The sequence below is a fragment of the Bufo gargarizans genome, chromosome 4 (genome assembly GCF_014858855.1).
Source record: "Bufo gargarizans isolate SCDJY-AF-19 chromosome 4, ASM1485885v1, whole genome shotgun sequence".
In the NCBI taxonomy this organism is placed as follows: domain Eukaryota; kingdom Metazoa; phylum Chordata; class Amphibia; order Anura; family Bufonidae; genus Bufo; species Bufo gargarizans.
In genome coordinates, this window is record NC_058083.1 from 479,974,410 (window position 1) to 479,998,836 (window position 24,427).

Below are 24,427 nucleotides of genomic sequence, written 5' to 3' on the forward strand. Positions count from 1 at the left end.
TTTCAAACCAGCAACTGGATCTGAATACTTTTGTAATTGCATGTAATTAACTGAGCTAGTTAACAAAATGTATCCGTATAGCGCCACCTGCTGTTTGCACTTTTCCTTATTTCTTGTCCACCTGACTAAGATGGTCACACGCGCTCAGTTGAAATCTTTAACTGTCACCAGCCATATTATCTGTTAAAAGCTGTGACTTACAGGGAAAAGGCTGCAGCAGAAAGGGCACGCCCCTGATCATCAGCAGAAAGGGCACGCTCCCTGAGCTGCCAGCCTAGCACTACAATGAATGAGTACATCTCTGGATCCTTGTGAGGTACAGGTATGGTTCTAGCTTTGTTATAAAGGTATTGTCATATGCTATAATAGGTCTTATTTTTATTTTTCACATCAATCATGGCATAACCCCTTTAATTGAATAGTGACACGGGCAAAAGAGAAAAAAATTGTCATAATATTCAACAATGTATGGGGTGTTACATAAAATATAGAAAAAAGTCCAGGGCTTCAGGATTCTGTGCCACACTATAGATTTGAATGAAAGAACTGTGGCAGTCTGCAGGGGACCACGCCACTTTTCTTTCGTGGGATGCAAGTCTATGACCCACTAAAGGTGTCATATGGGATTTTGAGCGCAGAAAATTGTATTTAAAAAAAAAATTATGGAATCCTTTACCACTCCAGTGGTCCCTGCAGCAATGACAATGTACATCATTCAGGTGACCTCTGCAGCCAATCATTGGTTTCAGAGGTCACATTCCATGCAAGCAAGCATGACAACCAAGACCATAAATTGGCTGCGGGAACCACGGAAACTGCAGACGTTAGCAAGCACTTTTATATAACATTTTTAGCTCTTTCTTAAAATCCAGGACAACTCTTTGGGAGGTGCAAAGCCCCTTTCTTCCACCTAGGAGTGGGAATTTCTGACACGATAGATGTCTGGTACAGGCACATTACTATACCAAAATGAAGAACAACGTGGCTTGATGGGTAATAAGTGATTTTCCCTTTCTCGCCTGTCTGTTGCGTGTCCATACAAGTTTGAGCTTAAAGACACCTGTCACCACTAAAATGCAGCATGGTCCAGAGCAGGAGGAGCTGAGCAGATTGTTAGGTAGTTTAACAGGAAAAGATTCAGGAAAACTTGTAATTTATACATTTAAATCTCTGCTCTTTCTGAGCTCAGCAGCCACATGGGCCATCCTGTCAGTGATTGACAGCCGTCCCTGTATAGGCGAGTATATAAAGTTAGCTGTCAGTCACTGTTAAGACCCACATGGCAACTAAGCTCAGAAAGAGCAGAGATTTCAATGTTTAAATTAGGAGTTTTGCTCAATCTTTTCCCATAAACTATATATCAATCTGCTCATCTCCTCCTGATCTAATGTGCCGCCTGCAGATTTTTAAATGCATTTCATAGTGACAGGTTCTCTTTAAGGCAGGGGTGCACAACCTTTTCTGGTTGGGGGCCACATTGTCAACCTGAACCAATTCCAAGGGCTGAAAATAAACTTTAAAGGGGTATTACCAAGCGAAATACTATATTTATGGCATATTGAACTTACAGTATATATCATAAATGTCTAGCTACACTTCTAGTGCTCCCATCTAATGGGACAATACATGAAAGATTCATGTGAGCAGCCACAAGACAGACATACAGTTCTGCTGCCAGATGCTTGGGGGCCGCATAGAATGGTATTGAGGGCCGCATGTGGCCCCCGGGCCGCAGGTTGTGCACCCCTGCTTTAAGATCTCGTGCACATGACCGTAAGCATTTTGCAGTCTGCAAACCACCGTTTCAAAAAATATGGAAGTGGTCTGTGGGCTGTCCGCATTTTTTTAGCTGCCCCAATGGAAGCCATCCATGTGCTTTCTGCATCTGTATGTCCGTTCCACAAAAGGAAGAACATGTCCTATACTTGTCCACAAACTGCAGACCGTGGACCAATTGAAGTGGATGGCATACAGACCACTTTTGTATTTTGTGGATCGCAAAATGCTTACAGTCGTGTGCATGAGGCCTAACAGCTGTAATAAATGGGGATAATATATAATTGGGAGACCCTGACCAGCAGCTCCAGTATTTAAATGTCACCCTTAGGTTTGTTTGTTTTTTTAATCTGGTGTTTGACTGGCCTTTTATTGCAGCTTTTTTAAGGGAAAAAAAAAATGCCCGCTCCAGATGTTATATGGAGGTCTATGGGAAATACTAAATGCATAACTAAAAGCAATGACATTGCAGTATCCTCTGGTTGTAGAATCTTATCAACATTATTTGACATATTTCTCCCATAGATTACCAGTATTATAGGTTTTTTTTGGCATTTGTTAGCGTGGTGCAAAAGCCACCATTAAAAAGGGCAGGTGGTAAAAAAACACTATGTAGGCAAAAAAAATGCACCGGCCCCAAAAATGCACCGTTTGCACGATTTTCCTGGGCTTTCTAGTAACCATTGTGTCTCAGATCACCAGCTCAGGGCCAAGCAGTAACCAAGACAAAGGCAGGCAAGGGGCAGGCAGTCTTGACAGTGCACAAACCACAATGATCTTACCATTGCGTCACTTACATTCTTGTAAAAAGATATTTAGGTGGAAAAATGATCAAAACAAAAATCTGAAATACTTTCAAACGTACATTTCACAACATATTTCATAAATGATAGGTGCCAGAGGGGGCACAGATATAGTGCAATACGGATTGACAGCGAGGATGCTCTGATTTCGGCAGTCTAATCGACAGCGCACAAAGCACCACCATGAGACAGTACGACACAGGTTTAATGCATTGGTCGTCACTGTAAAGAGCATTACTTGCTACACGTACCAGTCAGACTTTCACATTTGGAATGGACCCATCGATCACACTTTCCGCACTGCATCATCTTACTCTCGTAATCATCGTCATCATAGCACTTATTACACAGGGGGCAGTAGTTCCCTAAACAGAAACAGAATGAAGAAGGTATGATATGATATGTTTGACCTCATTATCTGCAGCTACGGTTATAGAAAGTTACCCCATATCCAACAACTAGATCTGTTGGGGTCATACTGCTAATATCCCACCAAACATGAGAATAGTGACACCACACCCCATCGGGATCCCCAAAATGAACAGGGCGGCAGGTCAAGCATGTGCACTGCCACTCCATTCAACTCTACGGCAGTTTGGGAAATACCCGAGCGCTGTACCCCATTCTAGAACTTCCACAGAGAAGAATGGAGTGCCAGAGCACATGCTTGACTGGCTCATCTGTTCATTTTGGGGCACCCTGCAGGGTAGAGGGTTCCGGTTATCGCGATCCATTCATCTATATGGGAGTTTCAGAAATGTCAGAGTGCTGTAGGCCATCTGCTCGACCTGGTGCTTTGTCCATGTTGGGGGGTCCCTGTGGGGTTCTCGGGATCAACGAGGTTCCCAGCAGTAAGACTCCACCGCTCTAAAAATTATCCCCTATCCTTTTGGCAGGGGAAAACTTGCCAGAACTGGAATACCCCTTTATTACAATGTACCAAATATGAATGCCAGCTTACATGCAAATGGATTCTGCATTCCTTCATTTACGTTTCTAAAAGGTTTGCACTTTGAGACATAACTAGCACCAGCCATCATGTCACCACGATAAAGAGGTCATACAGGATTATGCGTGGGGGGGGGAGGGGGCACCGATAGGAGGGAAACATTTTTTTTAAAATACTTAAGAAAAAGATCAGGTTCTTTTCCAAAGAGATCACCTCTCTTTTCCTTGGGGCTGTACCTAATATTGCAACTCAGCACTGATCACTTAATGGGATCTGATCTGCCATTTGGCCCATGGATAAAAGCATCATGGTTCCTCAAATAAAATCATAACTTATTTTTATTTATTTAATTCCGGTTGACCTGATAAAATATATTAAATTTGTGGTGCAATCTGCGCTTTAATTCGGCATATATGTGTGAATGGGTCTTAAACCCCATTCTCTTCCAGCATAACAAATGGGATCCTAGATGCGAAGGATTTTTGGATTTTCATGTTTGCAAAATGCCCTCTGTGTTGCATATTTTTGGCTGGATTTCATCCGGTGCCGCGGCTGAAATATGCAGCTAAATGCAATACAATGTCTGCAGGCAAAACACCTGGTTTTAACATAGGTTTTGGTACAAGCTTGTTCTATGGCATTTTACCAAACCCTACCCAACACACCCAGGGGCACTGAAGTTCAAGGTGTTTTCTTAGGATAAGTCATTGATATCCGATCGGTGAAGGTCTGACTCCCAGCACTACCTTGGCCTACAATGTTGCATCCATGGGTCAAATGGCCTTTGTACAGCTCAGTTACATTCAAGCGAATGGGGCAGAGCTGCAATAGCAAGGACAATACAATGTACGGCGCTGCGCTCACTGCAGTAAGAGGCCGCAGTGTGGATCAAGCAGCTGATCGGGGGTACTAGCAGTTGGACTTCCTCCAATAGGGTAATAATGACCTATCCAGGGGAAGGTCATCAACATTTAACTCCACCAAAAATACGCTTTAAAGAGATAAAAATCAGATATGTCAAATTATCAAAATTAATTTTACCCTAACGATCATTATTTAGATTTCAAAAGGAACAAGTGAAAAATAACATGCCACAAAAATCCTCTGTCATCTGTGCAGTGAGCTGGTTATAGTCTACTTGGAAAGCCAATTATTGAGGATCTTACCTTTAGAGTAGAGTTTGGAACAGTCATGGCACAATGAGAAATCATGCGACCACTGTGCATCCCAGCCTTTACCAGGTGTGGTGGACCCGCAACTCTTACATCGGACACATTTAGTGCAGATCTGGAGGTAGAAAGTTGCACCCAGGGAGAAAGTTAAACATTTGATGCAGTAACGATTGGTACACAAAGCCTTACGCCTCATGCACATGGCAGTGTCTGCACTTCGGTCCAAAAACAATGGATCGGCAATATACAGATACCTTCTGTGCGTACTCCGCATTTTTTCACACTTCCATTAATAGTTCTAATGGTTCTATCATTAGCAGAATGTCACACGGATGTACAAAAAATACATGTGCATGGCCCCAAAGAAATGAATGGCTTAGTGTGACATCTGCAAAAACACGCAGAGAACACACAGATGGAAAATACGGTTGTGTGCATGAGGCCTAAAAGATGGAAAACAAACAAAAATACCCCAGGTTAAATTAAAAATTCATCTACATAACAGGAAAAAAAAAAAAAATTTTTTTTAAATATCAAGGGTGACATTTTGTTACCCATTATGTACACCTCTGCAACCATATTGTATTGGTCTATTTACCTAAAAATAGAGCAATTTTACTAGAAATATTCTAATAACATACATAGTAACATAGTATATAAGGCCGAAAAAAGACATTTGTCCATCCAGTTCGGCCTGTTAGCCTGCAAGTTGATCCAGAGGAAGGCAAAAAACAAAAAAAAAAAAACCCTGTGAGGTAGAAGCCAATTTAATATTGTGTGTCTTTAGCTCCTATGCAGACCTGGGTGTCTCTATGGTTGCAGGCAGCACACAGAGGTCTGAACATGTTCCTACCATTCCCCTGCTTTCTGGACAGAGAAATATAGGTCTGAAGAGTTAAAGATATGAAACAATTAGATATTTTCTAAGCGGTTTTATTTTCCCGGGTCTCTCTGAATCAATATCCTGTTGACTGAGGTCACGTGACCGATGCAGCGGTGACCTGCCACCCATGTGATCGGGGACCAGATAAGCATAATCACCACTGCAGGTTTGGTCACTCTGAGGTATTTTCCAAAAAGTTGTACAACCCCTGAGCTGATGAGTCCAAATGTATCCACACTCCTTTTGGTGTGGTTTGTACTGAATAGTGCTGAAATTTTGCAGCCGCTGAGGAGCAGGTACACTGAAAGGAGCTTGTCAAATAGGCTAAGAAATTAGAGACTGAGTGTAGCTCATGAATACACGAGAGTCATCAGCTTTCTCACTCTCTTGTGAAATGCTTATTTTAACACCCTGTGCATAGGGAATAACTTCAAACCCTGTCAAACCCCATTAGGTTACAAAGTGTTCAATGTTATAGGTTTTAACTTCTTAGCCAAGATGGTATATGACCGACTCAAGACTACGGGAATAAAGTTTCTCCACGTTTCAGACCACTTGAAAAATGGAAAAAAAATCCTATTTAGCATGGCTGGATCTTAACAAGGTTCCAAGTAGAGCTTCAACATGCAACAAGAAGAAATGGGAGTGGGACAAAAAAAATTTGGAGCATTCAATTTAATGAAAACGAATAAACTGAAACAGGCTGTTTTTCAGCTGATCAAAAGTTTAGGACCACACCTCCAAAAATAAATAAATAAAAAAAACAAAAAAAAAACAAAACAGAAATCCAACTTCCAAACATGAACTCAGTAATGAGTAGCTCCGCCGTTATTGTTTCGGCATGCTTGATGCAAGCGTTTCCATGAGGTGAGTGAGAACATTTCTCCAAGTGGTGAAGACGGCCGCACAAAGGCCATCTACTGTCTGGAACTGTTGTCCATTTTTGTAAACTTCCCTCGCCATCCATCCCCAAAGGTTATCAATTGGATTTAGATCGGGGAACACGCAGGATGGGCCAAAAGAGTGATGTTATTCTCCTGGAAAAAGTCCCTTGTCCTGCGGGCATTGTGTACTGTAGCGTTGTCCTGTTGAAAAACCCAGTCGTTACCACACAGACGAGGGCCCTCAGTCATGGGGAATGCTCTCTGCAACATCTGGACATAGACAGAGGCCATTTGACGCCCCTGCACTTCCTGAAGCTCCATTGTTCCACGGAAGGAAAAAGCACCCCAGACCATTATGGCGCCCCCTCCACTGTGGCGCGTAGAAAACATCTCAGGTGGGATCTGCTTGTCATGCCAGTAACGTTGGAAACCATCAGGACCATCAAGGTTAAATTTTTTCTCATCAAAGAATAAAACTTTCTTCCACCTTTGAATGTCCCATGTTTGCTGCTCTCTTGCAAAGTCCAAACGAGCAGTTCTGTGGCGTTCAAGAAGACGAGGTCTTTGTAGACGTTTTTTGTATTTGAAGCCTTTCAATCTCAGATGACGTCTGATGGTTATGGGGCTGCAGCCAGCACCAGTAAGGGCCTTAATTTGGGTCGAGGATCGTCCAGTGTCTTGACAGACAGCCAATTGGATCCTCCGGCTCAGTGCTGATGACATTTTTTTGGGTCTTCCGCTTGACTTTTTTGTTCCATAACCCTCAGGATCATTTAAGAAATTCCAAATGACTGTCTTACTGCGTCCCACCTCAGCAGCGATGGCGCAATGTCAGAGACCCTGCTTATGCAGTTCAACAACCCGACCACGTTCAAAAAGGGAGAGTTTTTTACTTGCCTTTGCCATCACAACGTGTCACTACCTGACAGAAAATGATAATCCACATCTTTGCACAGATTTGGCCTTTTAAAAGGCATGTGGTCCTAAAATTTAGATCAGCTGAAAAACAGCCTGTTTCAGTTTAATCGTTATTTTCAATTAATTGCTCAAAAAATTGTTTTGTCTCACTCCCATTTCTTCTTGTTGCATGTTGAAGCTCTACTTGGAACCTTGTTAAGATCCAACAATGTAAAATATGATTTTTTTCAAGTGGTCTTAAACTTTTGATCAGGACTGTATTAAGACTACATGGTATGTGATAGTGGATTACAGAAAGGGATGGGGCATCAGTGCAAGAAAGTGTGGACTCCAGCAGTGTCACCTTCCTCAGTGTGCTGCCCCTTGGGGAGGGCGGTTACACTGGTAACAGGGGGGGACTTTCAAAAGTAGTGGCCAAGGTGACACTGTAGCTGGCGGGTAACAGCAGATTAGAGATCCACTGCTCCTCCTTGTCTTTCAGAGGTGGGGAACGAGCAGCAGGCTTGAGGACCTGCTGGTCTCCCCCTTCAAGTGTGGGAAAAACAGGTGGTGAGAGCCCACCTGCAGCCCGAACCTGAAAAAAAAATAAAAAAATTGGGCAGACCTACAGAAAAAATGTCTGCCTCCTACGGACACTAAGCTAAAACTGATTAGCTCAGTGTCTGCAAGAGGGGTATAGCTGAGAGGAGGAGCTAACACTTGTTTTTGCTTAGTGTCACCTCCTAGTGGCAATAGCTATTCCCATGGTCTTCTGTGTCCCCCAATGATATGAGCGAGAAACTCATTTTCCTTTATGATCAGCGTGCTGGAGTCTAAAGGCTGCATTACACTGGCGGATATACTGCCAGATCGTCACTAACGAGCGTTCATAGTAATGCTCGTTAGCGATGATCTGGCAGTGTTCATCGGGCACGCCAGATTTTTTAAATTCATTGTTTGGCGGAATCAGATTGTGGTGTCTAATCACGATCTGCTGTCGGCAAACAAGTCTGTATGGGGACAAGCGATGGCATTAGTGATTGCTCCTCCCAATACTGTGGAGGAGATCGCCACATGTAATAGCAGCAAACTCCTCCACTAACAGGCATACGATTACCAGGAAGGAACGCTTCCCTCCTGACAATCGCCTGCTACATCGCAGTAACACAGCCTTAAAAGATGCGGCATGAGTGTCAGTGTTATACTTTGCTGCCATATAGCTCAATATCAACGTAGACAAAAGATAAGAATGCAAATGAGTTGTTGGTAGACAAAGCATTAAAAAGGTCAGAGAAAAAAAGCACCACTCACCCAGACTCTCTTCTTCTTTGTAGGCTTTGTGGGGTAATTTGGTCCCAGGCACTCTGGGTGATAGCTGTTGCGGCACTTGTTACACTCCAGTAGATGCTGTAGGTAGAAAAAGCAGAAGAAAGGGTTAAGGCTGTATTACACAGTCCGATGTGGCAGACAATTGTTGGGAGGGAAGCATTCCCTTCCGACTATAGCCTGCTCGCTAGAGGAGGAGACTGGTGCCATTACATGCAGCAATCTTCTCCGCAGCAACTATGCCATCGCTAGTCCCCATACTGTAAAGTGGTTTGCTGGTGGCAGATCGCGATTAGACACCATGATATGCCCCCTGCAAAAGATAATTTTTTTATTATACATCATGTCATAAGATTTGGATTGTCTGATCAATCGTTTGCTCGTTCATCAGCGGTAGTCCATACGAACGTTCGATAGCATTCATCTACCGAAAAATCAGCAGGTGTAACACAGGGTTTAGAATGTAAATTAATAGACACACACAAAATTGTTATACTATAATTTTAACCTCTTGGCAACAATTGTCATACATGCATGGCGCAGCCATCAAGGTCCTAACGCAAAGAAGTGCAAAATACAAAGCATTTCGTAGTGGACGGAGCAGGCTACTGCAGTATTCACTACTATACTATAGATTTAATGGAGCCAAGTATTTCCGCAATATCCATTCCCCATAGCTCTCTGTGCATTATATATAAATCTCTATCCTCTATCTCTGAGGCAAGAAGCCCAAAGAGTTGGTACTAACATTTTCAGAGTCCAGCCATGCCCACTGTGAAGGAGCCCAGCACAGCCCCGCATCCTCCGAATCTCCTCCTTGCTCCCCGACGTCACAAAGCTAAAGCGCCGTAATCTCGCGATGCGCGAGCTAGCGCATGCGCAGTGTTGGCATAGTGTTCCTTCCCTGTGCTGGCATCAGCCTCAGGGAACGAACTGCGCATGCGCTAGCTTGCGTATTGGGAGATTGCGGTGCTCTAGCTTTGTGACGTCGGGGAGCAAGGAGGAGATTTGGAGGATGCGGGGCGGTGCTGGACTCCTTTACAATGGGTGTGGCTGGGCTCTGGAAACATTAGTAGCCTCATTTACATATATATATATATATATATATATATATATATATATATATATATAAAATAGTTTTATTGACACAATAAAAGCACACAGAGCTATGGGGACTGGATATTGCGGATGTCCTGGCGGCGATCTAGCAACCCATGTCCTCAGCTCTATACCCAAAATCCCGGTGACAGGTTCCCTTTAAGGGTGGTACTGCATTAATTACTCTGAGATAAGGTTTCTAAGGAGATCTAATTCTAGTTCCTAAATTCTGCATGTGCACAATGGGAGGCTGGGTGCGGCTGCAGAGGCAAAGACTGAAAGGTCCACAGCTATTAATTGTCAGGATCAGTCTAACTCCTGAGGAGCATATCCTAACATGCCATCACTTTTAAAGATAGAACTATCCCTTGAAATAATTACATTTGTATCCACCTAATAGGATTATATTCTCACATGACCAATCCATACCTTATTAACCTGCTGTTGTCTGCCACACACGTGACAAAACTTGCAGTTTCGGCAACACCAATTTTCCAGTTGGTCCTCAGACGGTCTCTCCTTTTCTTCCAAGCAGAAACGGTGAAAAGGCTCACAACACACTTGGCAGAACACAAACTAGATGAAAGAATGAAAGCAAAAAGTAATAATAAATTAGGAGGTGAGGATTAATAAAGTCACAGACAATTAAGGCTAGTTCTTCACTAGCGGCAGGGGAATCCAGCAGGCTTTTCCGTCGGGTGAGTCCGGCAGGTGTACAGCCTGTCTGATCCGTCCTGCCGCTAGTTCACGTGTGCCCCTGGACTGCCGCTCTGTCCCCATTGACTATAATGGGGGAGGAGTTCTGGTGGCGGCACGGTGAGAGGCAGCCGGACTAAAAGTACTGCATACAGTACTTTTAGTCCGGCTGCCTCTCACCGTGCGCTGCCGTGCCGCCGCAAATCCGCCCCCATTATAGTCAATGGGGACGGAGCGGCAGTCCGGGGGCACACGTGAATTAGCAGCAGTACGGATCAGACAGGCTGTTCACCCGCCAGAACAGCCTGCCGGACTCACCTGCCGCTAGTGTGAATTGTAGCCTAAATCAAACCCAAAGATGTGCAAAGGAAAAGAACAGATATAAAAAAGTGCACCAAAAACTAGATAAATGTATTTATTGTGTAAAAACTTGTGCCAAATAAACTGGACATGTCCACTCATTTTGGTGTATTTTACAGTTCCTTTCTGTCACACATTTTACTCTCCATGCTTTAAGATGGTTAAAAGAGGAACAAGATCAAAATCATAAATTGGCCCATGCGCTTTACTCTGTTTTGACAATTTACAAATTCAGACCCGTGCTTAGTGAATATAAATATAATATAAAAAGTTTTCCGAATACTCACTTCAACATTTCCACTGCTGGCACAAAGGAAGCAAACGACACGTGGGGGGATCGGCACGGTGGTAAGGATGCTTAAACCACCCATCTCCCATACATTTCCCATTTCACAATCCTCCTGTAATAGAAATACAACAAGTTAAACTTATGGAGTTATTTAAAGGGAGCTACATGACCGCCTCTGACTCTGCACTACTTCCACCTGCAGAAATGATCAGAATGAAAGGAGTTCCTAGGTAATAGCAAACCTTAAAATCTACACGGATCCTATGCACGCCATCAGATGGAGGTTTCTGTCTGGAGCTGTTGCCATTACACAGGGTGTTCAGAAGGTTAAAATTCACATCTGGCTTGCTGGGAGCTAGTGGTTTCTCCTGCACAGACAAATATTAAATACAATAAGAGCACAGATTGAGATGCAATACGCTGTACCAAAAAAGTATTCAAGCTAGGGGGGCCTGAGAGGAACATTAAAGGGGCTGTCACTTCAGCAAATAGCATTTATTATGTAGAGAAAGTTAACACAGGGCACTTACTAATGTATTGCGATTGTCCATATTGCTTCCTTTGCTGGCTGGATTCATTTTTCCATCCCATTATACACTGCTCGTTTCCATGGTTGCGACAAACCTGCAATCCAGCAGCAGTGGTCAGGATTACACACTATTGGAAAAAGCACCAGCCTATGTGCGCTCCCACGGTCTCTGCCACCAAAGAGGTTGGCAAGTTTTCCTACAGAGTGCACGCACGGCCACCGCTGCTGGATTGCAGGGTGGTCGTAGCCATGGAAATGAGCTGCGTATGTGGTGGAAAGATGAATCAAGCCAGCAAAAGACGTCTGTGGAGAAGGTTCAAAAGGAGAATGTGGACAATCACAATACATTAGTAAGTGCCTTGTATAATGAATGCCACTTGACGCTTTAGGAGTAGAATAATGAGTTATAAAAATAGACCTTGTTTTTGCATTTTACCCCAATCAGTATGATGCATTTTGTCATTGATATCACAGTAACGCTAGCCGATTTCAGCGGGACCAACCGACCAACTTATCTGTACAGAGGGGCTGACTCTTGGAGAAGTATCGGGCCGCTGTATTTCACTGTGCCAGACCCTTTTGTTCTCTGGGGTGGCAGGGGCTTACTTCACTCCAAGTGAGGAAACATGCATACGAAAAGAACTTGGGTGGAACGTGCTGTAGTAGAGCTATATAGAAGCCGATAACGCTTACTTGGAACATTAAAGGCCCAGCTTTTTGGACATTTATAACTATTGACGGCAGCATGATCTACCTCAAACTCATACTTGCCTGTTCCCGACCGCTCTGTTCCAGCTCCACCCAGCGGTCTTCCCGGCCCCTATCCTGTAAGCTTCTGTGTGCTGCTGTAGTCAAGAAACAGCCTCAAGGTGACGTGTCCCCAAGCGGCACGTCACTGTTGGGTCAAGTGCCGCTTGATGCCACGTCACCAATGAAGCCAGTCAATGGCTAAAGCGGTGCATGTGACCTCATTCATCCACAAATTCACAGGACGGGGATTGGAGGAGCACTGAAGAGAGCCAGGGTCACAGGAAACCGAAACAGAGTGGCGGGGAGCAAGTGAAGAAAATTATTTATAACAGGTTAAGCGTGATGCTATTGATCGTTAATTTCTAACAAGCTGGAAAGTCTCTTTAAACTGGTCATGCACTAGAGATTCTGAACAGCTAAAAAAGGAACATAAAGACCATTTTTGGCTATCGGTGCCTTTTCATGACAAGAACGAGCTTGACAGACACTACCAAAGGCAGATATTTGCTGCAAATATATCCAAAAAGGAACACTGGTGGAAAAAATAAATAAAAAAAATAAAAAACATCAGGAAGTTCCATGTCCCTGGCTCACTTTAATGTCTCAAATTATTGACCATCTCTTCAATGACTACTCACTTATTTCCAGGTCATATAACCTCATACATACTTCAGCAAGATATTAGTGTTATTTCATATAAGATTTTCTTTTAAAAAGTAGCATCAGCACAAACCTACAGATGAAGCCGAGCTAAAATGGACTCTGATAACACACTGCCATGTGTCATCTCGGTTAGCTCGCGACAAAAGCTAATCGAAATCCATTGAAAAGTCAGTTAACATTTTCTTGCCATTCTTTACTTAAAGCGGTTCTCCGGGAATGAAGAAAAATACTTAAATATTACTTTATTATAAATATATTTCCAAATACCTTTCATTAGTTATAATGGCTCATTTTATCTTGGGAGCAATCATTAGGAGAAATAAAATGGCCGCTGTCCTATTAGTGCACACAAAACCTGTCCTAATCACACAGCAGGACAAGTTACTTCACAGCCCTGAGCTAAAGAGCTGCCTCATCCTCCGCTCGGTCCGGATTATGGTCCTGAATAGAGAGAAGATCTTCAGCTGAATCTCTGTAGGAATGGAGTTCATGAGGAGACATGAAGTAAAGAGAGGAGGTGGGGATGTAGGTAATGAGCAGCAGCTCTTGTATGCAGTCTCCATTACCACAGTCTGTCCTGTTCCTCCTCTCTGTACTTAATGTCTCCCCGTGATCTCCATTCCCCCAGAAATTCAGCTGAAGATCTTATCTGTATTCAGGATCATAATCCCTGACATGTAGGAGAGGAGGATGAGACAGCTCTTTAGCTCAGTGTTGTGAAGTAGCTTGTGCTGCTGTGTGATTAGGACAGGTTTTGTGTGTACAAATCGGACGGCGGCCATTTCATTTCTCCTGATGATTGCTCTCCAGACAAAACGATCCATTATAACTAATGAAAGGTATTTGGGAATATATTTAAAATAAAGTAACATTTAAAAGGGGTTATCCCATCTTAGAAAATGGGGGCATATTGCTAGGATATGCCACCATTGTTTGATAGGTGCGAGTCCCACCTCTGGGACCCGCACCTACAAGGAGAACAGAACGGAGAAACTTGAGGAGGGCGCACTGCGCATGCGCAGCCGCCCTCCATTCATTTCTATGGAGCCACTGAAAATAGCCGAGCGCTGACTCGGCTATTTCCGTCGGCCCCATAGAAATGAATGGGCGCGGTGGCTGCGCATGCATGGTGCGCTCCCATTCACTTCAATGGGAGAGGCGGGGAGGTGGTGGTGCGCTTAGTGGTGGACGGACCCCGGAAAACCCGGGGTCCTCCAGCCACAACTGTCCCCGGCTCCGTTCTCCTTGTAGGTGCGGGTCCCTGAGGTGGGACCCGCACCTATCAGACAATGGGGGCATATCCTAGCGATATGCCCCCATTGTCTAAGGATAACCCCATTAAGTATTTTCATTTTCTTAATTCCTGGAGAACCCCTTTAACGCATTAACCATCAAGTTTAGCTCAGCTGCATCTTTACATATTTACAGCTGCTGTATACCAAAATGAAATGACCATGCCTACCTTCTCCTTGGATCTGGATCTCGGTAACACCCCTAGTCTGGAAGAGAGTTTCTTCTGCTTGTTTTGCTCAGAACCTAAGGTAAATATATGTGGGGGGAAAAAAACAAACACATAAAATACAGTACGGCTGAAAAAATATATAAACAGTTCATATGACTTTAAATGTCAAGAAAAAATAAAAAAATAAAAAGCGGCCTATGGTTTTCAGAGCTTATGAAACATTTGAGGATATTTGCAAATAGTAACATTTGTAAGGCCTCGTTCACATCTCCGTTAGGAGATCCAGCAGGCTGTTCCAGCACAGGCAGGCCTGCTGGATCCTCTACTTCACCGCTGGATCCCCATAGACTGCAATGAGATCTGGCAGTGATCCGTGTTAAGGCTGGAAAAAACACATTGCATACAACAGTTTTTTGTCGGGCCAACAGACGGAATTTTCGCCAGATCTCCTTAAAGGAGATGTCAATGTAGCCTTAGCCAGTGGAGTAATTTCTTGCACGAGATTTCTGATAATTTTGATAATCCTTATGGGTGCTGTAGTTCACCCATTCCAGTTATTTCCCTCTCCAGCTCTGCGGCTTTCTTGTATATAGGTGCCCAGAACTGTACACAGTCCTCAATGTGTGGTCCGACTAGAGATTTGTAAAGTGGCAGGACTATGTTGTCATCGCGGGCATCTATGCCCCTATTGATTTACCGTACGATCTTATTAGCCTTGGCAGCAGCCGCTTGACACTGGTTGTTACAGTTAAGTTTACGGTCAACTGAAGTCCATAAGTCGTTAATGCTGAGAACTTATACCTCCACCTCGCCAATCCGATTTAACAATCTCGTTACTATCCAATAACCCTAATAAACTGACACTTTTCACCCCCTCCTCAGTCCAAAAGTTCAAGCACCTATTATAGGAAACTGAAAACATCCAGCATGAAATTAGGTGTCAGCCTCCAAGTGTCAGCCTCCTCCCTCACACCTCCTCCAGTCTCTCTCTTCAGCTGTCACTACTCGCCTAACTAAAATGTCCAACACGGTCATTACTTGCTTCTCTTGACTGTCCGCTGTCTCTAACATCATGTCCTCTCTCAGACACAATCTTTAAAAACTAAACTTTTGGGCCCTGATTTATCAGACCTTCACTCCAGAATTCTGGTGTCAAAAGTCACAAAAATTGGGCTTTTGCGACTTTTTGCACTCATTTGTGATTGTGCAAAATTTTGTGACCTTTCTGCATTTTTTTCAACACTCCAGTTTTGCAATGTGGGTGGGAAGTGGGTGTGGCCATCTATGTTAATGAGCTCCACTCCAGATTCATCATTTAGGCTCGCCCCTTGTTGGTGTTATATTTGACAATGATCTGTCCTTCACCTCCTATATTCAGTCTCTTGCCCGTTCATATCGCCTTCACCTTAAAAACATTTCTAGAATCTGTCGCCCTGATCCACTCCTGTCTCGATTACTGTAACTCATTACTAATTTATCTCCCCCCTCCAATCTACCCCGAATGTAGCAGCCAGGGTCTTCTATCTGTCTAAGGCCCCTTTCACACTTCCGCACTTTCGTTCCTCATTTTGCGGAACGGAATTGCGGACCCATTCATTTCTATGAATGCACATCGTGCGGCCCAGCTCCGGAAATGCGGACCCGCACTTCCGGGTCCGCATTTTCGTTCCCCCCAAAAATATAACATGTCCTATTCTTGTCCACAATTGCGGACAAGAATAGGCATATTCTATTAGTGCCGGCGATGTGCGGTCCAGAAAATGCTGAAGGCACATTGCCAGTGTCCATGTTTTGCGGATCCGTAAAACACACTACGGACATGTGACTGGAGACTAACCGCTACTCCGATGCCTCCGCCCTGTGCCAGTCATTGCACTGGTTGCCCATGCAGTATCGTGCTCATTCTGGCCTCCAACGCTTCCACAGCGCTGCACCCCCATCCCCCCGTACATCTCCTCCCTTAGTTGTAAGTAATTGACTGAATGGAGAGCATGGTAGGATGGTATACAGAAATAAGATCAGTCATAATCGGAACCTCTCACTCCCATCACCAAGCCTTCTCTCCGGCTGCACCAGTTCTCTGGAACACGCCACCCAAAGCAATTAGGTCAATTCTCGACATCCACAGTTTTAGGCGCACCCTTTAGGCCTCTTCCACACAAGTGAGTTTTCCCGTCAGGGTGCGATGTGTGAAGCAAACGCATAGCATCTGGACTGAATCCTGACCCATTCATTTCAATGGGCCTGTGCACACGAGCATCGTTTTCCACGCATGTTCTATATTCTGCGTTCTTCATGCAGCCTTGGTTCCATAGAAGTGAACGGGGCTTCAGTGAAAAATGGAAGACATCTGGATACAATGCATTTTTCACTGATGGCTACTAGGAGATGTAGATTGTTTTTCTTCAGGTTTTTAAAAACGCATCAAAAGCAGATTGCGCCCGCACGGAAAAACTGAAACATTGAATGCAATCGCAGATAAAACTGACCCAACTTGTGTGCAAAACCATCCGTTTTTTTCCTTAGCAGACACCGAGAATCTGTAACGCTTGTGAGAAAGAGACCTTCAACACATGTTTTTAGGGTGTCCAATCACATCCCGCGATCTAACTCTTCATTCACCACCCCTTAACCTAATTCTTCTCAACTTGATTCATCATCCCCCATCCACTCAGAAGCACTACAGATATCAGCTAGTGACTGGCTAGTACACCTTTATACCTACTCCCCTATTGTGTTAAGATGGCCAAAACAAGCACATGCTACCTTCTGTGTCACCCCTGTCTCCTTAGATTGTAAGCTCTTGCGAGCAGGGCCATCACTTCTCGTTTTAATTGTTGACTTGTTTGTAGCTATGTTATTGATGATTTTGTACATGACTGGTTTGTAAAGTGAGCAAACGGAGCAGAATAGGTATTACAACCATATTAGATATATGTTAGTACGGTGAGGGCATGTTTAATGGAACAAAAAATTGAATCCTGGACAACCCCCTTTAAATCAGAATAGAGCCCAATATTGACCCCTGTGGTACCCCACTAATGGTGACCCCCTCCAATACTGACCCCTGTGTTACCCCAGTAGCAACTGTGACCCCACCAATACTGTTCCCTGTGGTACCCGACTAGTAACAGTCACCCAATGTACCGTTAATAACCATCTCCTGTTTTAAATCATGGAGCCAGTTACTTACCCACATACACACACTGTGCCCCAGTTCAGGCATTCTCTTTATACAGGTGAAACTTGAAAAATGGGATTATCGTGCAAAAGTCCATTTATTTCAGTAATGCAAATTAAAAGGAATTGCAGTAATGCATCTTAAAATTAGAATATTGTGAAAAGGTTCAATATTCTAGGCTCAAAGTGTCACACTCTAGTCCGCTAATAATCCGTACCCCCTGAGCAAAGGGGACCTCAAAATTGTGACTTTGGGGTTTTCATAAGCTGTAAGCCATAATCATCCAAATTATAACAAATAAAGGCTTGAAATATCTCACTTTGCATGTAATGAGTCTCATATGTTAGTTTCACCTTTCAAGTTGCATTACTGAAATAAATGAACTTTGCACGATATTCTAATTTTTAGAGTTTCACCTGTATGTGGCACAGTATCAAATGCTTTGGAAAAAAACAATATGTATGACATGAAACGACTCGCCCCCGCTACAGTCTAGAACTTGCTTCCTCAAAGAAACTGATCCGGAATGACCCTTCCAAACCCCGTGCTGATGTAGATCTGTTATACCCTTATTTTCATTGAGTGCTCAAACACTTTAGGCCTCTTTCACACGAAAGATACGGATTGCGTCAGGATGCGTTCAGTGAAACTCGCACCGTTTTGCAGCCAGTTTTGTCTGCGATTGCGTTAATTTTTTTTTTATGCGTGCAAAGCGTTTTTTCAAACGAGTGAAAACAATATTTAAAAAAATGAAGATTTACAAACATCTCCTAGCAACCATCATTGAAAGACGCATTGTATTTGGACTGCATCCGGATGCATTGCATTTTTCACTGAAGCCCCATTCACGTCTATGAGGTCAGGGCTGCGTTTTCACGCAGTATATAGAACAGGCTGCGATTCTCACTCACTGCAGAATTGATGCATGGAAAAAAAAAAAAAAACGCTCAGAGCTATTGAAATGAATGGGTCTCGATTCAGTGCGGGTGCTATGCGTTCACTTCACGCATCGCACCCGTGCGGAACACTCGCTCGTGTGAAAGGGACATTACTCCCAAAAGAAAGTAAACTGACAAGCCAGTAGTTTCCCGGCTCACTTTTGGACCACTTTGTGAATACGGAACGTTTAATATGCGCCAGAACAGCTCCTAGCATTAAATATTAGAAATAATGGTCTATCACCGCACTTATTACTGGAAGAACAAGTTAATGGCTATCCACTGTATAGGTGAAAACTGGTAGATGGAGGGATTTCAATCGTTGGGACCCCCATTATCACCAGAATGGGGCTCCAGTGTCCCAAGTTTGAGGAAATCAAAAGGGCTACAGATTCCTGTAATTTGGATTAGATGGTCTAAATATTCTGTACCATTTGCGGTAAACGTACAGAGTTCACGCCCGGTCAGTTGCCCAGGAAGTGGCATAGAAAGAGGTCGTTCGGTCTACTGAATGCTTCATCAGAGAGCTCATTAAGCTTCTCTCTACATAGAAAGGTTTGCTTCAATAAAAGATATTGTGATGGTAAACTTAGCTCACCGGTCTCCGGAAGGACAAAAGGCTGTTTCTTCCTGGGCTCCAAAGAGGCAGGTCTGGGGACTTCTTTGCGAGAGGGTGTTGGTGGCGGACTAGTTTGGCGTGGGATTTGAGTGACCGGAGGCTGCGGGTGAAGCTGCTTGCTGACTTTTCGTACAGTAGGAGGCTGTTTAACCTCATCGGTTAGTGCAGGTGGGCTCTCCTCCTCAGGTTTCTCCTCTACAACCTTCTTAGGAGGATCACTCTTTTTTGGTGGCGGGGGAGGAGTAAGTGGAGCCTCCTCTCTGACAGGCGATGTGGCAATGGTTATCGGTGCTACAACAGTCTTGGGAACGGGTTCTTGGGTAGGCTTCACAGTAGCACCCTCCTTTTCAGCCATTCTGGTTTTCTTTTCTTTCCTTTTTGCCGCTATAAAAAAAAAAAAAAAATAATATATTAATTATTTTATTAACAATTATGAGATATATATATATATATATATATATATATATATATATATATATATATATATATATATATATATATATTAAAAATATAAATAATATTTGGCATCAACTTACCCTTTGCTTGCTTCTGCAAAAAAGCTTTAGAGGGCATCCATTGCAAATTCTGGCACTTTCTCATCCTTCAAAAATGTTAAAAAGAAAATAAATCAGTGGCTCATGTGTGTTCCTATACGTCTCACTTTCCGAGAAGCACTGCTGCATTTCTGGCCATAGCCCAATGACATGGCAATTAAATAGGTTTTTCCAGAAGTGTAAGGCTCCATTCACACATCCGCAATTCCGAAAAATATAATCGCGGACAAGAATAGGCATTTTCAATTAAGTGCCAGCGATGTGTGGTCCGCAAAATGCGGAACGCACATTGCCGGTGTCAGTGTTTTGCGGATCCGCAAAAAAACACACGGATGTGTGAATGGACCCCAACACTGATGACCTATACCAGGGATGCTCAACCTGCGGCAATCCAGCTGTTGCAAGACTACAACTCCCAGCATACCTGGAAAGCTTACAGCCATTAGGGCATGGTGGGAGTTGTAGTTTTGCAACAGCTGGAGGGCGGCAGGTTGAGCATCCCTGACATATACTAAAGGCAGGTCATGCCTTATCAGCATGGGAGGTCCAACTACTGGAAACTCCAGCCGTACAGCTGTTTAAAGAAGGCGCAGCGCTCCGTTGACCACTTCAGCCTCCACACAACATACCAAGCACAAAGCCATACATTGTATAGTCAAGAAGGGATCCCGGCAGCCGGCAGTTGCTATTCAAAAGTATTTTTATTTTTGTCATAATATTGTCTCTTATGACGCGTTTCGGCTTAATAAAGGCTATTGAGCCGAAACGCGTCATGAGACAATATGACAAAAATTTAAAGAATACTTTGAATAGCAACTGCCGGGATCCCTTCTTGATTTACACGTGGCGTTGTACTCCTTCCCGCTGCAGCGCAAACGCCGTGGTCGAGTGCCGGCAGATTTGAACTATTATACATTGTATAGTGGCTGTTCTAGGCATTGAAGTGCAGACCCATTCACTTGATAATACTGGTGAAGCACTGCTGCAACATGATCTGTAGTAGGAGGGATGAAGCTGCTGGATCCACTACCATAGGCACAGCATGCATGTAGACAGCAAACACTGAAGATGCTGCAGCAGCCCTTTAAACACCTGATCAGCGGTGGTGCAGGGAGTCAGAACGCACTGATCTGATATTGGTGGCCTATCCTGAGGATTGGATATCCTAATCCTGAAAAACCACTTTAAACAGACGTGACAATCAGATTTTATCTCTCACATCTCCTATAACTCAGGGACCACTTTCTTAACACTTACCACAACTATATATTACATAAACGGTCTAACATTCTTACTTGCAGCACTGTTTTTTGATGTTGCGTCCTCCGAATTTTGGCTTGTCAAGGCAATTCGTGCACACGCCGCAGTCATCAGGCACCTGGCAGCCTGAACACTGGCCGCAGCGACGCGACCGCCTGCCCTTCTTTACAGGAGGTTCCTGTGGAGCCTTATTGCGAGTGACTTGTTTAATGGGTTTGAGGGGTGGAGCTGGTGGATCGGCATCCTCAGAGCCAGCTATAGAGGACTTGTCTGCATACAGAAAGAACAGAAATACGGGTTATGGCTAAACAAAAAGAAAATATCAATTTTCACCAAAACATGAGTATTTCTTATGTATCAACCATCTTTCATGATGACATTCTGGAACAGTAACCATGTGCTTCCTAACATTATGCATGAAAAAAAGTAATGTGAAACTTAAAAAAAAAAAAAAACATTTTGTCGTATCATTGGGGGACATAGAAGACCATGGGTGTCGCTGCTACCACAAGGAGGCGACACTAAGCAAAAAAAGTGTTAGCTCCTCCTCTCAGCTATACCCCTCTTGCCAACACAGAGCTAATCAGTTTTAGCTTAGTGTCTGTAGGAGGCAGACATTTTTTTTCTGTAGGTCTGCAAAAGTTTATTCCTTTTCGTTTTCATTTTCAGGTTCGGGCTGCAGGTGGGCTTTCACCACCAGTTTTTCCCACACTAGAGGAGGAGACCAGCGGGTCCTCAAGCCTGCTGCTCGTTCCCCACCTCTGGAGGACAAGGAGAATCAGTGGATCTCAAATCCACTGTTAATTACCAGCTACAGTGTCACCTTGGCTACTTCTGGAAGGCCCCCAGGTTACCGGTGTAGACGCCCTCCCCAAGGGGCAGCACACTGAGGAAGGTGACACTGCTGGAATCTGGGTGGGCAGAAACAGTCTGGGTAAGTATATTACCTACCTCCCCTGCTGAGCACCCCCCCCCCCCCCTGTGCCTGAGCCCCCTTCTCCTGTTTTCTCTAAGTGAACACAGGAATATATGTAGTTTCTTCTAGACCTTGGCCCCTGTATCCGGTGACTCACCTCCTCGGTCCCACATCCGATCCCAGATACCATCCACGCCCTGCGAGACAGTCTCGGTGGTTGCATGTCTGCTTGGACGGTCGCTGCTTTTCTACTCGGGGCATCGGTATGCCCGCTCCCGGCCTCTTTGTTTCCCAGTGCACTCCGCTCCCTCCCTACATCGCCGCCCCAACCGGAAGTTTTTCGAGTTGGCCCCGTCTGTATGCGAGGCCACAGCTTTGCGGCATACTAGGCCACATCTCCCAGCGTGTTTAGGGGCCGTATCTATTTTCAGAGCACGAAAATTTGCCCTTGCACTGGATACCGTACAGCCTGTCGCATTTCCCTCCTTCCATAGTCGCAGTAATTGTTCTTGCACTGGATACTGTACAACCTGTAGTGCTACCCTACTTCCTAGGCGGTGTACTTGTTCTACCACAGGATACTGTACAGCCCATTGCATTATCCTCCTTCCATAGGCAGTGTAATAGCACTACCGCTGGATACTGTACAGCCCGTGCCATTATCCTCCTTCCATAGGAGTAATTGCACCCCCACTTGGTTCTGTACGGTCCGTAGCATTATCCTCTTTCCATGGGCAGAGTAATCCTCTATCGGCGGGGTGTTTATATCCTGTTGGTTCTGATACGTCCGGTAGCATTGCCCTCTTTCCATTGGGCTGGATATTTACACAACCACTGGATACCGTACATCCGGTACCGTTACCCTCCTTCCATAGGCGGCGTAGTCGCACAACCACTGGATCCTATGCTTCCGTTAGCATTACCCTCCTTCCGTAGTGGCAGTAATTGCACTACCACTGGATCCTGTACAGACTGTCGCATTACCCTTCTTCCTTAGGCGGAGTATTGCACTTCCACCGGATACCATACGTCCTGTTGCATTAACCCCTCTTCAGGCGGAGTAATTACTCTCATACTGGATATCATCTGTCCTGTCGGCTTTCCACCACCTATTGGGGGATTAGTTGCACCACAATTGTGCGCTATAGATCCTGTAGCATTACTCTCCCCCATTGACAAAGTAGTTGCACAACCAGTAGTGCTTGCACTACCAGTGGACCCAGTACATCTTTTCGGTTCCCCTCTTCCCGTCAGCGGAGTAATTCCACTACCACTGGAAACTGTTCCTCCTATTACATTATCCATCTTTCTTGGGTAGAGTAATTGCTTCAACATTGTCTACCACGACTACTCATTTGTTCCTTGTCGCATGGCATCCCATTCCATGGATGGCCTATTGCTAGACACTGTACCTACAATCGCCTTATCCCCCGTCATAGGTGGTATTTTGGCACTACTGCTGGATACTGTGACTGCGTCACACTAGCCCCTTCCTCAGGTAGTCTTAGTTTGGATTGGTATCTGGTGCCTACGTGGCAGCCTCTGTCTTCCAGGTCGGCCTGTAGCTCTAACAGGCCGCTACCGTACCTCATACCTTTCCTCGTGCCTTGAGTCCCTGTGAGGGACAATCTGATTTGGTTGATTGTCATTGGCAGGCCCAGCGTCCACACTCCTTCCGTAGGTGGAACATCTGCTCTGATTGCCAGTTTTCTTCCTTCTCAGATGGAGTGTTGCACTACCAGCAATTCTTGGTGACTATTTCTGTTGTCCTCATTTTCAGGTGGAGTCTCTCCTCTGACCCTAGAGGTCATACTTGTTGCCATCGCCTCCCTCCGCGAGGCAGTCTTTGCGCTGCCCATAGATATTCTGGCTACTCCAGTTCCGTGGCTACGACTGCATGAACCCTTCCCAGGGGGAATTTTTGCGTTCATCCTTCAACTGCGGCTTACATGACGCATGGGCGGGGGACACTACATTTAGTTTTTTTTTTCCACATCCCCTTACTACACAGCATTCCTCCTTCTAGGTATGGTGCCTTCTCGCTAGTTGTGATCGGGTCTACATTTCCTTCTTCCACAGGGTAGAAAAATGTCTGTTGATGATGATCCATCTCCGGTTTTCTTCCTTTTTATTGTTTTCTGTTGGCTTCTCCTGGCTGCTCCTACTGCTTTTGTACAAACTGATTAGTTAGCGTCTGCAGGAGGGGTATAGCTGAGAGGAGGAGCTCACACTTTTTTGCTTAGTGTTGCCTCCTAGTGGCAGCAGCTATACCCATGGTCTTCTGTGTCCCCCAATGAACTCAACGAGAAAAAGATTTTACAGGTAAGGGTACTTTCACACTAGTGGCAGGACGGATCCGACAGGCTGTTCACCCTGTCTGATCCGTGCTGCCGCTATTTCGCTGTGCCACCAGACTGCCGCT

The 24,427-nt window shown here is 44.5% G+C and overlaps 1 protein-coding gene across 1 annotated transcript in view; it reads right to left on the reverse strand.

Moving 5' to 3' along the window:
* The window catches only part of KMT2A (lysine methyltransferase 2A), an 87,457-nt gene that overhangs the window by 57,796 nt on the left and 5,234 nt on the right, over positions 1 to 24,427 (reverse strand). The window contains exons 5-14 of the mRNA XM_044291275.1: positions 21,125 to 21,359; positions 19,812 to 19,876; positions 19,255 to 19,659; positions 14,538 to 14,611; positions 11,376 to 11,501; positions 11,132 to 11,245; positions 10,218 to 10,364; positions 8,676 to 8,771; positions 4,695 to 4,815; positions 2,831 to 2,944 (exon numbers count right to left, since the gene is read on the reverse strand). Coding sequence (XP_044147210.1) covers positions 2,831 to 2,944; positions 4,695 to 4,815; positions 8,676 to 8,771; positions 10,218 to 10,364; positions 11,132 to 11,245; positions 11,376 to 11,501; positions 14,538 to 14,611; positions 19,255 to 19,659; positions 19,812 to 19,876; positions 21,125 to 21,359 — 1,497 coding nt within the window. The remainder of the gene's footprint in view (positions 1 to 2,830; positions 2,945 to 4,694; positions 4,816 to 8,675; positions 8,772 to 10,217; positions 10,365 to 11,131; positions 11,246 to 11,375; positions 11,502 to 14,537; positions 14,612 to 19,254; positions 19,660 to 19,811; positions 19,877 to 21,124; positions 21,360 to 24,427) is intronic.